General features: G+C 43.5%; 2 protein-coding genes across 2 annotated transcripts in view; one reads left to right on the forward strand and one right to left on the reverse strand.

Moving 5' to 3' along the window:
• Window positions 1–18,473, reverse strand: part of LOC121853175 (alpha-2B adrenergic receptor-like) — a 57,310-nt gene that overhangs the window by 10,939 nt on the left and 27,898 nt on the right. The gene's annotated exons all lie outside the window — the stretch shown is intronic.
• On the forward strand, window positions 880–4,876 carry LOC121853139 (pollen-specific leucine-rich repeat extensin-like protein 1). The gene is made up of 2 exons (XM_042347081.1): window positions 880–984; window positions 4,517–4,876. The coding sequence occupies exons 1-2, from the start codon at window positions 880–882 to the stop codon at window positions 4,874–4,876; spliced, it is 465 nt and encodes a 154-aa protein (XP_042203015.1).

Here is an 18,473-nt window from a genome sequence, read left to right on the forward strand (position 1 = left end):
CGACTTTCTACCCCAACTCATTCTCTCTCTCAGTCTTATTTTCTCTCTCTCTTGTCTCTCCCTATCTCCCTTTTTCTTACTCACTCACTCACTCACTCACTTACACTACTACTACTACTACTTTGCTGTCACTCGGAATCGAGTATGACGACCATCCAGCTATGATACAATGATATTAGTTATTAAGGATGTCTGTCACCTTCGTTGGTGCGCTCTGGGGTGACTAAAGAGGCCGATACGGGACTGGCAGGGTCGTTCACAGATGTTGCACAGGTGGAGGGCTACACCTAGTGCGGGAGGGGCGGCAGCAGCGTCTTTTCGGCGTTGGCGCTTGTCTGTCTCGGTTGGCAGTCGGGCTAATTCGATAGTATTGACACCTTCTCGTGTGGTGATCCTCCAAGTGTTACGGTGTGGAGTGATCGTTCCCAGGTGAGGGGGGACTATTTGCCATTTTTTCAGGTTTGTCTAAAGACTATCCTTATACCTTTTTAGTTGCCCGCCAGCGTTACGTTTACTATTTGTTAGGTGACTGTAAAGTAGCTACTTTGGCAGTCTACTCTCTTCCATGCGGGTAACAAGGCCAGTCCAATGTTCATAGGTAATAGTAGCCTCGATGTTCCTACAGTTGGTGTCAGCGAGACTGGCATTTGTTCTCTTGTCTTCCCAGCGAACTTGGAGGATGGAACGTAGACTACGTTGGTGAAAGTTTTCAAGTGCCTTGAGGTGCCTCTTGTATGTGACCCATGTCTCACTGCCGTATAACAGGGTGGGAAGGACCACTGTTCTATACAAGTGCAACTTTGCAGATAATTTCAGCTCCCTACAGCTGAACACACGGGTACGGAGTCTGCCAAAGACTTGAGATGCACATTTGATCCGATGTTGAATCTCTTCATCAATATCCGCGTTGGTGGACAAGTGGGAGCCGAGATACTGAAAGGCCAAAAAGTGCATACGCTTCTGCGTAAGTGTTCAGGATCTCGTGTAAGTCGTGTTCAGTGTGAGCGACAAAGGTGAGGTAGTCTGCATACTGAAGTTCAGTAATGGAAGCTGCTGACACCTTTGTTCCTGTCTGCAGTCGTCTTATGTTGAAAAGACCCTTCATTCGGTACTGAATGTCCACCTCGCCGACTAAATTGGCACTGGTACTAGTAAGGAAGGCAGCCAAGAAAATGGAAACGAGAGTTGGAGCTAGTACACATCCTTGTTTTACCTCCGTTTGGATGGGGAAGACCGCAAACAGGGTGCCATTGTGCAGGACACTGCCGTTCATGCCATCGTGGAGTTGCCTCATAATGGCAATGAATTTTGGTGGTGCAGCCAAAACGGCTGAGGGTCCGCCAGAGGCTTCCCTGTTGACCAAGTCCAAAGCCTTGGTTAGGTCGATGAAAGCCATGTACAGGTCACGACGCTGTTCTCGGTACCTTTCCTGTATCTGGCGGGCAGCAAAGATCATGTCAGTGGTGCCACGTGATGGTCTAAAGCCACATTGAGATTTTGGCAGGAAGTTTTTCGCTACGGACAGCAACAAGATCCCACGGTAGTTGCCACAGACTGACCGGTCTCCCGTGTTCTTATAAATATTAACGACGGAGGCGTCTTTGAGAGCGTGTGTGATTTCCTCCTTTTCCCATGTATTCTCCAGGAGAGAGTGGAGACGGCAGGTAAGTAGAGGTCCTCCTATTTTATACACCTCGGCTGCGATTCCATCAGGCCCTGAGGCTTTGTTAATTTTCATCTGTTTGATGGCAGTAGCTACCTCATCCAGGGATGGAGGTTAGCTGAGATGGGTCAGCTCTGGATGCTGAGGGACCTGCTGGGTGTCCTCCTCGGTGTTACGGTTGAGCAGCGAATGGTAGTGCTCTTTCCAGCACTGAAGGATGCCTTCTTCGTCTTTAATTGCGGAGTTACCGTCAGATGAGCAAGTTTTAGCGTTTCACATGCTTTATTTTTAAACCAGTCGTTCTTTAGTTTGCGAAGTTCGCGCTGAGCCGCCGCATTCTTCTTGCGGAAGGTATCAGCTTTGGTCCGAGACTGAGAGTTGTTCAGCCAGTCAGTTAAAGCAGCACGTTTATCATCGATGAGTATATTGATTTCAGGGTTATTTTCATAAATCCAGTCCTGGTGTATTCTTTCGATCTGGCCCAGGGTCTCACACACACACACACACACACACACTATATCGCCCTTCTTACGTGTATGCCTCATCGTTCACAAACAATAAGGTTATTATGTCTGGAGGCTGGCAGGTAAGTGGTTGTGTCATAGTCTCCTCTCTCCTGGGGGACCCGAGGCCCTATAGGGTGACTGAGGAAGAACGTGTTGAGATACCCAGAGAAGAATGTCCCTAGAGAAGAAGTTATTTAGAAAGAAATGTCTTAAATTAGTCAGAGAAGAAGTACCCCAAAAAATAAAAGGGAAAAAGGAACGTATTGAAGTACCCAGAGACAAGGACTTTTAATTAAGGTGAAGTAAAGTTGGTCCCACAAAGACAGTGTGGACGTAGGACACTTTATAGTGAGCCGCAGGTAGAGGAGGAGACAGGGTGGCCGGTACTGCACTCGACCACCTTCACCTCCCCAACTGTATAACAAGGCATCCCCATTTCACTGTTAAGGATGCCCCATGTTCGACCCATCGACCTTTAGGGCAGGAAATAACTGCTCTATCCACTCTGGCATTTCCTTCATAAGTTCCCGATAACAAGACTCAATTCACAAAATGTTTGTTTTTTATAACAAGATTTTCCAAGTTTCAAAGAAAAACGATTTTCAATGAAACTTCAGCGTATCGTCGACGGTTGGGGAGGGAAGGTGATGAAGGGAGGGAAGGGAGGGAGGGAGGGAGCAAGGAAGGGAGAGAACGAAGGAGGGAGAGAAGGATGAAGTGAGTGAGTGAGTGAGTGAGTGGATGAATGAGTAAGTTAGGGTGGGAGAGTGTAAGTGAGGAAGGGAGGGGTGAATGGAGGGAGGGACAAGAATTTAGACATTGTATACTGAACCTCCTACAGCTGGCAAGAGGCCTTCGTCTGGTCCACCCACGTCGTGTTGTTCCAAATATATTCAGGGGTCGCCGCCTCACCACCCGACCAGGGACGCTTGTATAAGATTCTCCTATAACCTTCAGTGTTGTTTTATTTGGTGTAGCGGAGGTGGCGGTGGGAGGTGGAGGGGAGGTAGAGGGAGGTGGAGGGGAGGTAGAGGGAGGTGTAGCGGAGGTAGAGGGATGTGGAGGGAGGCGGTGGGAGGTGGAGGGAGTCGGTGAAGGGAGGTGAAAGGAAACGGAGACATTTTCGAGTTTAGAATGTATATGAATTTACATGTTGTCTCAGGAATCGAATAGGAATGTTTGTTTTTTATCGAGGTAGTTCAGAGTGATATAGTAGTAGTAGTAGTAGTAGTAGTAGTAGTAGTAGTAGTAGTAGTAGTAGTAGTAGTAATCGTAGTAGTAGTCGTAGTAGTATAAGGTGTGGCTATTGGGGGAGGCTGGAGGCCACGTTTAAAAAAAAAAGTAGTCGTAGTAGTAGTAGTAGTAGTAGTATAAGAACAACAATAACAACAATTACTACTACTGCTATAAATTTTACTGCTACCACAAGAGAGAGAGAGAGAGAGAGAGAGAGAGAGAGAGAGAGAGAGAGAGAGAGATCTAAGATTACTTCAGAGGGATCCAATGCCACAAAGACTTCATATTAGCGTCCTGAAAAAGAGAGGATCTCAGAGTAGGAAGAGGATCAGGGTGGATTACGATAACCTTTGATGGCGTCAACAATGGTGGAGAGAGTTGGATTATTTAGAGAACTTACTGTGTTGTTGATCAGCATGTGAATATATTATTTCGTTTTATTTGTTTTGATTGTGTGTCTGGTTTTGTCTGTTTCTGCCTTATTTAATCTGTTTCTCAGTCGTTTTTTTTCCTATTTTTCTTGTTTCTGTTAACAGTCAAGACAACAGTAAACGGGTCGTTTCCTTTGCTTCTGTTAACAGACTACAGTATGATAACTTATGTGCCATTATTAACCTATCGTATGAGGTCTCTGTTATTGCTGTTAACAAACGGCGCCGGGCCTCTACAGCTACCGTTAAAAGACAGAATAACAGTATGGAATGTATGTTGCCATTTCCACCAGACAACCACTAGTGTGGAATCACTCATTACCAGTTAGTAGAGGCGTCCGTGGCCACTGTTCCTGCACGGACAAACAATGAGCACAGCCACACTCAACACACTAGTGCTATTGACTCAATTATTGTCAAGTCTCTCACTAAACACAGCCGTTGTGTGTGTGTGTGTGTGTGGTGTGTGTGTGTGTGTGGTGTGTGTGTGTGTGGTGTGTGTGTGTGTTTTTGTGTGTGTGTGTGTGTGTGTGAGTGTGTGTGTGTGTGTGTGTTTTTGTGTGTGCGTGTGTGTGTGTTCACCTCAAAATGTGAAAATAAAAATTCTAGTTTATAATATGTAAATTTGGTTTCGCCTGGGAATACGTAAAAGAGAAGACTGTTATTATATTTACGGTCAGCGGCCAGGAGAATCCCAAAGGAGCCTCCAAAACCCCAAAGAAGCCCCCAAAGCCCCAAAGAAGCCCCAAGAACCCCAGAGGAGCCCAAGAACCAGAAATGAGCCCCAAGAACCCCAAAGGAACTCCAAGAACCACAAACGAGCCTCAAGAACCCCAAAGGAGCCCTCAAACCCCAAAGGAACCCCAAAACCCCAAAGGAGCCCAAGAACCCCAAAGAAGCCCCCAAAACCCCAAAGGAGCCCCAAAAACCCCAAAGAAGCCCCCAAAACCCCACAGGAATCCCACAGAAGCCCCAAGAATCCCAAAGGAGCCCCAAGAACCCAACAGGGACCCTATGAACCCTACAGGAATCCCACATGAGCCACAGAAATTCTACAGGAAACTCGTATCAAGTTACCACCAATAATAGACCTGAACACGAGAGGCGGAGACGAGTGGGTCCAGCAAACTTGAAGAGAAAAAACAAACAAATAGACAAATAAACAAATACAAAAATAAGTAAATAAACATCGGGGAATTGAACATAAGTTTATGGGTTTTTTTTTAAATGTTTAATTAATTTTGATATTTTAACTTAGGAGGGAAAAGGTAAGACGGATTCTTAACACATCGTAAGAGTTAAGGAATCGTTTCTGCGAGTTAAGATTGAGTTAAGGTTATGTTTATCCGTGTATAGGTGTATATTGTATGTGTAGTGTGTATGAATATGTATATAATGTATGAAATGTGTAAGTATACAAGTGAGTAAGTGAACACAGATTTGCATAAGGGGATATGATAGTGTATGAGTGTATGTAGTATACGATGTATGATCTGTGTATGAAATAAAAAATGTATAATCAGTGAATGAAGTAGTGTACCCTGTGTATGAGGCATGGCAAGTGTATGACGTATGATCAGTGTATGATGTATAAGTGTATGATGTATGCTAAGTGTATGGAGATAAATCAGTCTCACTCAGCTGAGGAAGGAGACAAGAGGCTCCCACATGCTACCTCCTCCATCATCGTCGCCGTCAGGAGAATAAGTAGACGCAGGTGGAAGCTGACACACGACCCGAGGTTTTGACACTAACACCCTTGGTTAGATTAGGTTAGGATAGGTGTAGGTTAGGTTAGGTTAAGGATGGGTCTTGGTAGGTTAGGTCAGATTAGGTTGTGGATGGGTTTTCGTTAGGTTAGGTTTGGTTAGGTTGTGGATGGGTCTAGGTTAAGCTAGGTTAGGTTAGGGGAGGTTGAGGATTGGTCTTGGTTAGGACAGGTTGTGGATGTGATATGGGTTAGTTAGGATAGGTTAGGGGAGGATCAGGTTTAGGGTAGGTTAGGGTAAGGGTAAGGTAAAGGGTAGGTCAGATTAAGCAATTGTTTGGGATACAGTAGGTTAGATTAACTGGTTAATTTTGGTGTAGGTTAGATTAAATATTTTGAGTCTAGATTACATTAGGTAAGCGTACGTTCCGGATTCGGGTTTGGTTTTAGTTCAGGACCGAATCCGGGTTCCAAATACAGAGTTCTTGAATCCCCTTGTACCTCAGGCCACCTCCTCCATGATGCATTTCTCAGTACTTACGACCAAACTCTGAAAAAGTTCTGGATGGATAAATCACTGGTGAGGGACGATCCTGTTGTGTTATTGGTCAGCCTAGCGGATTACACCGAGAGAGAGAGAGAGTAATCTAGACTAATAAGGGTGGTTCTATATATAGCGCCTGTCTCTCAGTCTCTCCTCATCTTTACCCTATAAAAAAAATTCCTTTCCCAGAAAAAGTCTCCTGTCCTCCTTCATGTCTCTCTCATTTTCCTATCTCCTCTTTATTCTCTTCTTCTTCTCATACCCTTCATTTATCAATCTCTCGTTTCCTATATCATCCTCTTCTTCTCCACCTTTATCTTTCTCCTCCTCTCTTTTCCTTCCCCTCTCTCTCTCTATCTTTCTATCTATCTATCTATCTATCTATCTATCTATCTATCTATCTATCTATCTATCTTTCTATGTTTATTCATATACAAATATTCATATTTTTGCTCACGTTGCTTCGAGTTGGTTTCACTAAATTAATCATGGTATTTGGTATACAGCGCTGGTTGTTGTCCTGAGGGAATCTCGCTCAGATTACTACTGAAGGCTAGAATAAATGTGTGGTGTAGTTTGCCTTGTTATTTGTGGTGTTTGGTTAGGTTGAGAGTAGTTGGATTGGGTTGGTTTGGTTGGGTTGGGTTGGGTGTGGTTGGGTTGGGTTGGGTTGGGTTGGGTTGGATTGGGTTGGGTTGGGTTGGGTTGGGTTTGGTTAGGGTGATGTTATTGTTGTTGTTGATGGCTTTATTAGTCTTGCTGTTGATGATGTTGTTATTGATGATGATGTTATTATTGTTGTTGGTGGTAATATAAGTGCTTCAGCTCCCAGGGTTATTACGCGCTGAGCACAAGTTTCGGTGTCTTATCGTCAACAACTTCTGCAGGCAAGAAGACTTCGGGAAATCCACGTATTATATATGAGTAATTTAAAGATAATCTACAATTTTACTAACCGGCTCCTTCATGCGGGTGGGACAACAAATACTTACTATGAAAACCAAATTAGCATTTACAAAATATATTATATGTTAGCCCCAGTTTATCGACTTGATCAACACTCGTATGTTCTTCCTATAGAGGGCGTCACTACTGGCACAATGTAGGCGATGATTCATATCCTACTGTAGCATTCTGTGTTACTGAAGGCGAAAGAAAATGTCAGACGCTGTTTACTGCCAGTGCTGACGCTGTTATTGACGCTACATTCATTACGCTATCAACAACATCTGAGCCCCAGGCACCTCTCCTTTACCCTTACGTCCAGGGGTCCAATTAAGGCTGTCAGGCGCACGACCTTCACATTCTTGGTCTGCTATACATCTTATAATGTACACCACAACCTCACACCCACGACGTCCTCACAGCGACGACAACCCCGATCCTCCCTCAACAACACAGTACAGTCCTCACATCCTGTCTGGTCCCCGACTTTAACAGCACAGACCAACACCCGCCTGTCTCCTCTCCCAAGTTCTTGAAATACGCTACGAAACTCACGAGAAGAAAGAAAAAAACGCTCTTACCCAACAATTACTCTCAGAACCCTCCAGTGAAGATACAGGACTCTTTGATTACGTCACATGTTACTGGGGGTGACACATGACCTTGGAGAGCCATCGTAACCTTGAGTATATCTTCCCCGCTGGCCAGGGACACATCTCCGTCAAAAGGACCACTGGACGCCTTAACAATACCCCACATATGTTTATGTCTGAAGGGGTTCGTGTTCGTCGCCTCTCGTCGTCAGGGTGAAGTATCTTATAGAGCCTCTGTTTCTTCCCTTTAAGACGCCATCACCCTATAGGAAATCTTCTCGCATGTAAATTATATTATCTGGACACTTACCATGGAGTGTTATGGAGGTCCAGCGTATTCTCTCTCTCTCTCTCTCTCTCTCTCTCTCTCTCTCTCTCTCTCTCTCTCCATTCGTGAGATAATTCATGGCTCTATCCCTCATCTTTCCCATCTGCCTGGCCCTCCTCCATCACCCTTCTTCCCTTACCCATTCCAACCACCTCCCATCCTCTATATCTACCCACAACTTAACCCAACATTCATTCCCACTGCTCTCTCTCTCTCTCTCTCTCTCTCTCTCTCTCTCTCTCTCTCTCGCTCTCTCGCTCTTTCTCACTGTCTCTTTCTTCCCAGACCGCCTAAGAATAACCAAAAATAGACGGTATATTACTTAAGAGACTTTGTTCTATTATCGTCATTGTCGTGGTCGTTGTTGTTGTTAGACCAGAGACACGGGATGATGATGGGGGGAGGGGGGGGGTAAGTAGGCATTATGTCTAAGGGGAATACTACTCACGTTTCACTAATACCCCCGATGAGAGAGAGAGAGAGAGAGGCTGCCTTTACCTGACATACAATAATAACGAAAACATAAGTAAAATATTAATCATTCCGTCAAACACCATCCGTTCAGCACTGCCTCTGTGTACACCTGTTGTATTGGTAATATTTTACGATAAAGTTCAGCTGCTTGCTTGTCCAGGTCGTAAACGTAATCCCAATTCTTTTTGGTGATATTGTCCTATAGTGTGTGTGTAGGTAATAGGTAGTAAAGTAGGCAGCTATCAAACAGGGAGGTACTACCGCCTGGGAATATATTGGAAGCATAATGCGCTGCCTAATGCTAGACCCTGCAGCCATGTGACATCACAAAAATTGTGACCAGGTCCCAGGTTTCTCATCTGACTTTCTGCCTCACTTACACACAATTGCAGGGTCTCAATTGTTTCTCTTACTATGACAACACAACGTATATATCATTTCTCACTCTTAGTTTTTTTTTCCATTTCTATACTTTTTTTTTTCCTTAATTATTTTTTTCGCCTCCAAGCCCCGATGTGGGCCATCAACCTGAGCATGGGTTGGCTATTTCCCGTAAAAACAATGATCCATTGTTTGCGTGTCCAGATGGTTGAGCGTATGTCCAATTGCATGTGCCTACGTCGCCTTATAATATGTATACATTTCCAGTTACCATTCATCAATAGGCCTACTCTGACATCTTCAGGACCAAACATTAGGCTATAATATGTCCTACTTAATGTAAACACCAATATTCACTTCAATATTTTACCTTCCTCAGACGTAAAAAACAAAAAAAAAAAACACTCGCGGTCGAGACATCAAATTTACATAAAATTCAAATTATCTCCGACCGATAAAAAGAGAAGAAAAAATGTTCCCAGGAAAGAATTTCTACTGGGGAAGGAATTCTGATCAGTTTAGTAGAGATAAGAAAAGTAAAATTGACGAGGATATTCGCTAGGTTCGTCCGTGTCACCCAAGTTACGTAAGGGCTATAACTTTTCTATAGCTTCCCCTTTGAAATGAAAAAAGAAAATGGATGTGATTCACGCTTTTTTTTCTTCATATTAATAATTAAGCTTCAATACGAACTACTGTTACTCTATATATTATATTACTATATTATGTATTATTCTGTTTATGAAAATAGATTATCTTCACATTTTCTCTAGACTTTAACGATAAACTTTAAGGCTATCTTACTGTCTCGCTCTATTTGCTACGGTAAAGGAGATAATTTGCAACGCTGGTCTCTATTTACATTATTGTACCTCTATTGACTGTGATTACTCCATTTAATGTGTACTTGCTCTAGTTACTCTATTTGGGTTCTAATTATCGTCTCTTTACCACCAAATTAACCATAATGAGGGTTAATGTACCTTTGTAACACAGGTTATATGGGACAGTAGTTTGACACACCGCAGAGAACACTCTCGCTCCCTCAATACTCCTTCTATTGATTAACCTAATGGTCGGTGACGTCAGCGGTTGAGTCTGTCTGCTGTATTGGTTTGTGTGTGTATGTGTGTGTGTGTGTGTGTGTGTGTGTGTGTGTGTGTGTATATTTGTACACACACACCTATCAACACACTCGCATACACATACAAGTAGACGAGGGTGAAAAGGTGTGTTTACTGGTCCTGACATGTTGGAGTGAGGGAGGATTAGTGATGATGAGAGAGAGAGAGAGAGAGAGAGAGAGAGAGAGAGAGAGAGAGAGAGAGGGAGAGAGAGATGAATAAATAGTACAAAGACAGACAAACAGACATAGATAGATAGATAGATAGATAGATAGATAGATAAAGGGTGTCAGACCATCATCCCACATCTGATAGAATCGGATATTAAAAAAAAATGACATCGTTTTTTTAAATCATAAAAAAATGTGATGTAAAATTCATTCTCTATCTTTCCCTCTCTCTTTCTCTCTCTCCAAATTTCCCTCTCTCTTTCTCTTCCTCTCTTTCTCTCTCTTCCTTTCTTTATCTCTCTATCTTTCCCACTCTCTTTCTCTTCCTCTCTTTATCTCTCAATCTTTCCCTCTCTTTTTCTCTTCCTCTCTTTCTCTCTCTCCATATTTCCCTTTCTCTTTCTTTCCTCTCTTTCTCTCTCTCTATCATCCCTCTCTCTTTCTCTTCCTCTCTTTCTCTACCTCTGTATTTCCCTCTCTCTCTCTTTCTCTCTTTCTCTCTCTATCATCCCTCTCTCTTTCTCTTCCTCTCTTTCTCTACCTCTATATTTCCCTCTCTCTTTCTCTTTCTCTCTTTCTCTCTCTATATATCTTTCCCACTCTCTTTCTCTTCCTCTCTTTCTCTCTCTCTCTCTATATTTCCCTCTCTCTTTCTCTTTCTCTCTTTCTCTCTCTATATATCTTTCCCACTCTCTTTCTCTTCCTCTCTTTCTCTTCCTCTCTTTCTTTCTCCCTATATTTCCCTCTCTCTTTCTCTTCCTCTCTTTCTCGCCTTCTCTCTCTCTAGAAGAAAAGAGGAAAGTAAAATAAGAAATAGAAGGAGGAAGGGAGGAAAAGAGAGGAAAGGAGGGGAAATAAAAAAAGCAAAAAGGGAATGAAGGAAGAGGAAGGAAAATCATAAAGGAGGAAGAAAGGGAGAGAGGGAGAGAATAGAGGAGAGAAGAAGAAGCCCTCCAATACCACACTCTACCCTCCAATACCACACTCTACCCTCCAATAACACACTCTACCTTCCAATAACACACTCTACCTTCCAATAACGCACTCTACCTTCCAATACCACACTCTACCCTCCAATAACGCACTCTACCTTCCAATACCACACTCTACCCTCCAATAACGCACTCTACCTTCCTATAACGCACTCTACCCTTGACTCTGGAGACACTCCCCTGGATATAATCCATTTTTGTTACTTTCACAGGACCCGACAGAGGCCTGATGGTGTTAAGTTCAATGTGGGGGAGAGGGATCAGTGTGGGGGTGATGGAGAGGGAGAGGAGAGGAGTTGAAGTGGGATGGGCGTCAGTGTTGGAGTGATGCAGAGGTTTAGAGAGAAGGTAGAAGGGGACATTGGTTGTGAGGAGGTGAGGAGAGAGTAAGAGAGAGAAGAGAGAGAATAGGGAGAAGAATAAGGTAAAATAGGGGAGGATAAGAGAGAGAGTAGGGAAGTATGAGAGAGAGAGAGAGAGAGAGAGAGAGAGAGAGAGAGCTGTAGGTGAACCCCCATCCGAGTACCGTAGACGTAACCGTAACTCAGTACTGTTGACTGTGTGCGTTCATCTGGCAACATCCTCCTTAATCCTCTTAGTTGATGGCGGTTCCTCTGGTCGAGTAAATCTCCCCTACCAACTCACCTTTCTTTTACACTGAAAGGGAGAGTGACGACTTTCTTGTTATTTTATAATTGTTGAAGTATTAGTGGCTGCTGCTACTACTGGTGACGGTGTGTGTGTGTGTGTGTGTGTGTGTGTGTGTGTGTGTGTGTGTGTGTGTGTGTGTGTGTGTGTGTGTGGAGAGAGGACAGAAACAAGACAGACTTTTCACGGAATCAAATCAAATAATGCTCATGAATAACCCGAGACTCTAGTTCCACGCGCCTACCTGACAGTATTGACGCTGAAGTAGTGTGGCTCTCTGCCCTTGTCCTTAATACTTCTGTTCCTCCTTATGGTACTGGATAAGCTACTATGTCTCCCGGTTACTGTGTGGTTGTCGACAGCTGAACTCTGAGGCTGTTTACCTTCTCGCGTGTTGCCAGTCACCCACCACATAACCATCTTTAAGTAGCAAGTCTTCCACCATCTAATTTCATTTCTTAGATAACTCCTCTGCTTTTTATGTTTCCCGGTGATATCTGTCTGTGAGTGAAGCCTTACTTATGAAAGAGTCTGTTTAAATCCTTTTGAAATATTCTGAAAAATTCCGAACATTTCCCAGGCGAGATAAATACAGGGTGTCCATAAATGATTACCCTGATTAAAACACGAGAGCATACTGCTTTTAGGGTAATCATTTATGGACACACTGTACTTATTTACGTGGAATTGTTCTTGAAAGAAAAATTCCACGGAAACTGAAGGTGTTTGTCTACTCAGAAAGTTTACAGACATGATACACACATGATACAGACATGATACAGACATGAGACAGGCATGATACAGTAACTTGGAGTAATTACACCACTAAGAGCCTCACCTTCCTGGCTACTGAGACAACACACCTGGACGGTAACGTGTGCTGCGTAGCCTTATGCACGTTGGAGGGGGTGGCTAGGAGTCTGGTTTGAGCATGTCAAGCATTAACAACCTCTCTGTCTGCCTCTCTGTCTGCCTGTCTGTCTGTCTGTCTCTCTGTCACTGCGGTTCTCTTACACCTGATCCATTTATATTTTCTGAGTTCACCCTGATTGGCGGGTCCACAACTCCCCTCAAGCCCCTCCGTGTCTCCTTATGTCGTACACCCTGTTTGTTTCCCTGTATATATGTATGTATGTATGTATGTATGTATGTATGTATGTATGTATGTATGTATGTATGTATGTATGTATGTATGTATGTATTTATGTATGTATTTATGTATGTATGTCTGTATATATGTATGTACTGTATGTATGTATTTATGTATGTATGTAATAATAATAATAATAATAATAATAATAATAATAATATAAACGTTTTCAAGATCAAAGTGCAAGAATGGACACTGTTGGGACCTTGGAAATATGTAGCTTCAAGGTCAGATACGGTAGGGGTGCCAGGAGGTGCCAGGCACTGTATGGACGATCCATCACCAGGTAGGTGATGGCACTCTGAAGTGGATGTTATCACCAGGTGGCCCGCCAGTCATCACTCTCACACTTACACACTCTCACACTTGCACACTCTCACACCGCCCACACTTACACACTCTCACACTTACACACTCTCACACCCCTCACAGTAACATTCACACTCTCACACCGCCCACACTTACACACACACACACACACACACACACACACACACACACACACACATACACCTACACACACTCACACTTACACACACACTCTCACACCGCCCACACTTACACACACACTCTCACACTAACATTCACACTCACACCTTTCATACTTACACTCACATCATCACTAACACCATTGCACCCGAAAATGTTTTCTGTTATTATAGATGACGGCTGTGTTACGTAAGGTATAATTACTGTTATAGGATTTTCCTTAATCGACCTTAATCTATAACACTATCAGCAACCTTTATTGGGTCTTAGTTATCGGGACAAAATAAATAATCGAGACACGAGGGCATTAACTGATGACTCCCTGCGTCTTTTGTTTACACACGTGACGTCACATCCGGACAGTGTGACGTCATTGGTTAATGGATACCTCCTTGAGAGACTGTGATTCATCTCTCTACTTCCTTAGCGGTCAACCAATCAGTAATTTATGTGTCTGTGTGTCGTAACCCGAGCACACCAGATGGTTCTTTCTGTGTGTGTGTGTCTGTATACGTGTTCATGTGTGTGTTTATCTGTATGTATGTATGTGTGAGACATAACCCGAGCCCTCGATAGTGTCTGTGTCTGAATATCGGTGTGTGTGTCTGTATGTCTGACATCTGTCTGTGTCATAATCTGAGAACATCAAGCACCAGGGAGGACCATTAGGGGTTGGCAGATGGTATGACGTGACACCCTGAGGTTTCCAGAGCTTCGTATCACAGGATCATTGTTGTCCCCTTCTCTGCCTTCCCTCCTCCGTCTTCTTCCGTCTCTTTTACTTCTCTCCCTACTAACTCCCTCTCTTCCGTCTCTTCCACCACCCTCCTTTCTCCCTAGTACCCCTCCTCTCCCATCGTACTCCCCCTTTCCTCCCTACCACCCCCCTCTTATCCTACTCCCCCCTCTCCCTACTCCTCATCTACCCCCTATTCCCCTCTCCTCCCTCTCCCACTCTCCACCTACTCCACCTACTCCCCATTATTAACTCACTCTTATCACTATAACAGCTGTGTCTTACCAGTTTGTTTCCCTTCCACGACAAAGGCTAAGACTCCCAGCTTGTGTATCCGTGCTGCTCCACACAACCCAACGTCTCTCTGTTGTTACGACCGTGTCGTATTTTTCTATTTTTTTTTTATATAACATGCTTCCATGTTCCATATTATTCCTGTAATGATGTGTTGTATTTACTATTATATAATCTAGTCACCTTAACCCTGTGCTGTTAAGGTTTTAACTGTCATTATTTGTTCAAACCCATTTTGTATTGTAACCAGTATTCTTTGTTCTCTAACGACCATCTGCATCGTTAAACGACCCACCGGCGGGTCGCGTGGCTGGAGCCGACCTTATATATAGGACCCACCAACTGACGGAGTTAGTTCAGCCCTCATGTCATACAGTTCACATCCCTTGAGTGACACTCATCACCTGTTACTTATACTTAATTTATTTGTGTTGTTCCTGTCGCCACCAATGTGGTATATCTATGTGAGTACCTATTTATGTCTCTATTTGTGTCCATCAGTATTTGCTTAGTTACATTTAAGTAATTCAGTGTTGTTTCACGTTAGTTAATTTCAGTGTTAGTTTTTCTATGTTTATGCAGTGTTAACGTAATCCAATGCTTTATTTTTATTCTTTTGATGTTTCGATGTTTAGTATCATTTGTGTCTTAAAAGTTTCGATGGTGAATCAATTTGTTGTGACAGCCTACGAGGCTAGAACCTGGATATTGAAGTAAATTAAGAGACGGCGTAACACTGTGTATCTGTCTGTGTATATGTGTATCTCTGTGTGTATATATGTACCTGTGTGTGTATATGTGTATCTGTGTATATGTATGGTATATTTGTATTTGCGTGTGTATATGTGTGTATCTGTGTGTTTTTGTGTATTTGTGTGTGTATATTGTATTTGCGTGTGTAACTGTGTTTTTATGTGTGTATATGTGTATCTGCATGTATATCTGTGTGTGTATATGTAGAGAGTGAGACTATATGTGTGTGTGTGTAATAATAATAATAATAATAATAAACGGTTTATTAATAGAGTTGCAGCCGGTGGCCTGAAATATACAGACTTACATTTGATTTAGACATAATGATATAATATGCACTGAATACATTTACAGGGCTGTACAGTACATATAAATCAGGAGTTGTTTATTATTTTAACAATAGATGGGATGGTGCTGTTTGTCATGGATTTGGGGTGGTTCCGTGGTGGTAGGAGTGGATTATATTATATAAAGATAATAATATGTCGTATTTCTTATTTCTTACCGTAGAGTCCGATACCTTCACACTGATTACTTACAGGAGATTATGGCGTATCTACGTAGAAGTTCACTCCACCACTCGACATTCCATGATTTATACTTGATAAATGATGATTTAATGAATTCATTTAATTTTCAACATCCATCTAAGTTATTGGTTATACTATGTCATAACCAATCAGTCATTACCTTTAGTAATAATAAGATAGGATCACAGATACGGGCAGATAATTGCACTTACATTTATTTGTCAAGCTCCCATACAATGATTTACAATTTGCATGGATATATGATTTACTCACGTTCACGCTGTAATAAAATTAATCTTCTAAAACAGGGACTTTTCAACTTGGGGACACATGTGGTTACTCTACTATGGGTGTGACTTAACAGAGCCTTAATTCTTCAAGTGATACATTTACTGCCAGCCTGGATTGCTTTTGTTGCAACCAGGCTTCATCACAAGAACTTCTTCCCACGGCCATAACAACAAAAAGGTACTCTTGGGTTACCACACATAGTCTCGCGTCACTGACAGTCACTGTGGACGGTTGTCGCGGCAAGTAGAACTGGTAAGCGTGACTTGAATTAACCATTAGGTGCAATAGACCAGCCTGGATTGCTTTTGTCGCAACCAGGCTTCCACACGTGATATTTCCACGGGGATAACAAACCTAGGTTAACACACTTAGTCTCGTGTCGATCACGGTCACGGTAGACGGGTGTCGTGCAGGAGAACTCTGTAAGCGTGAATTAATTAACCATTTACTGTAGGTTTGATAGGCCAGCCTGGATTGCTCTTGTCGCAACCAGGCATCCACACGTGATATTTCCACGGGGATAACAAACCTAGGTTAACACGCTTAGTCTCGTGTCGACGACGGTTCACAGGACGGAGTGCGGTGGAGGACTCTGTGTGGTGTGGTGTCCCGCCCCCCCTTCAGGAGGGAGAGGATGGAGACGACGTCCTAACTAACCCATGGCTCAGGGGATACTGTTTAAAATGAGGTTTTTGGGTGTGAAGCGATGAACAGTACAACACTGTTTCACTGCTCACCCCCCTAAAGGCTGGCTGACATACACTAATGAAAAATACATGTCCCAGTTATGCCTCGCCGGGCGTCTTATCTCTGGTAAAACAAACTTTGGAGTTGGTTGCGTGGGTAAGCCTAACGCAACCCATGACACTGGTGTGAAGCGATGAACAGTACAACACTGTTTCACTGCCCACCCCCCTAAAGGCTGGCTAACATACACAAATGGAAAATACATGTCCCAGTTATGCCTCGCCGGGCGTCTTATCTCTGGTAAAACAAACTTTGGAGTTGGTTGCGTGGGTAAGCCTAACGCAACCCATGACACTGTTCTTATATCTATCGGTGCGGGCTCTTTTGGGCTGAATTTTGTTGTAGTGGCGGACTGCACGAGTTGGGTGGGGAGCTGCAGGTGGCACGAGGTGGCGATGACGAGGGTGGTGCAGTAGACCACTGCCAAACCTTTCCAGTGCTTGGTGGTGGAGGTCACTGAGGGATGGCATTTCCAGGGTGGAGAGAGCGTTGGTGTAGCCGGAGTATTCTGCACCGAGCATGATTCTGCAGGGCATTTTCTGTACCTTCTCTATCTGACATTATTGGGTAGAAAGGGAGAAAAAGAACCCACCATCTAGAATCTATTGTGTGTGTGTGTGTGTGTGTAACGTCCTGGAATAAGGTCATGGTCAGGGTGTCACAGGTCAGAGGTCAAGTCAGGTCAGGTCAGGTCAGGTCAGGTCAAGCAGTGAATTAAATGAACCAATTAACGTAAAAAATAAACAAACGAGAAGAATGAAATGGATAAGAGGGGAGGATGCGAGGTAGATGAGAGGGATGGACAAGAGGAAAGGATGAGAGGGAGGGATTAAGAGGGAGAGAAAGGGTGAGTGGGAGGGGTTAAGGGGGAGAGAAAAAGTGAGAGAGAGTTGGAGGCTTCAAGAGGGAGAGGAAGAGTGAGAAGGAGTAAGAGGGAGGGATACACATCACACACGTGGGGAAGGTTGTTAGTCAACTGAGAGGGTGCTGACCGATGGCTCCTGGGGGGCTTGTTACGTGCTGCAGGAAGAGGAAGAAGAGGAGGTAGAGGAAGAGGAGGAGAAGGAAAGGAGATAAGAAAAGCGAAAGCTCGAGAGGGAAAGACAGACTTGCATACGCGAGAGAGACTGAAATATCTCTACAAGTGCCCCTCCAGTAATCTAATAACGCATCATAACATTAAGGATCGTGGCACTCAAAGGACCATCAAGCTTATTGTGCAAGACGAGTTTGGCCCCCGAGTCGCTGCTGGAATGAGGAAGACCCGCTGTAAGGGTCGAGTAGCAGGTCCTTGTTGTATATTATGGAGAGTATAGGAGTGGTTATATTTCTTTCTTTTTTATGTGTGTTGCTTGGAAAAAACTTTATTTTTACAGGAGACTAAAGTAAAGGGCATAACACCACTGATAAGGTTAGATTAGGTTAGGTTAGATTAGGTTAGGTTAGGTTAGGTTTAAGTTGCGGGTCGAGGGATATCAGCGAACCCTGGGGGAGGAAACGGGAAGGAAAATGAACAAATCTGTCTTTGGATATACAAAATTTGTAAGTAAAAGTCTTGGGAAGTGGAAGACAAGTCAAGAAATTGTAGCGGGAGATCCGGGAGGTGTGGTTAAATAAGGCTGGTCTCGTTGTTTAGACCAAAAGCAGGGGAGCCGGGAGGTGAGGGAGAGTCGATATACACCTCTGATTGATATACCAACTGGGAGTGATATTTTGTCTCTCTGTAACCTTTAATTTTTC

Source organism: Homarus americanus, unplaced genomic scaffold, assembly GCF_018991925.1.
Source record: "Homarus americanus isolate GMGI-L3 unplaced genomic scaffold, GMGI_Hamer_2.0 scaffold32871, whole genome shotgun sequence".
NCBI lineage: Eukaryota > Metazoa > Arthropoda > Malacostraca > Decapoda > Nephropidae > Homarus > Homarus americanus.

Excerpts from the sequence above, each read along its gene's own strand:
- LOC121853139 (XM_042347081.1), top strand. The coding sequence starts at position 880 with ATGTTGAATCTCTTCATCAATATCCGCGTTGGTGGACAAGTGGGAGCC. Across the intron at positions 985-4,516 it reads GTAAGTGTTCAGGATCTCGT|CGGCCAGGAGAATCCCAAAG; the intron begins GTAAGTCGTGTT and ends ATTTACGGTCAG.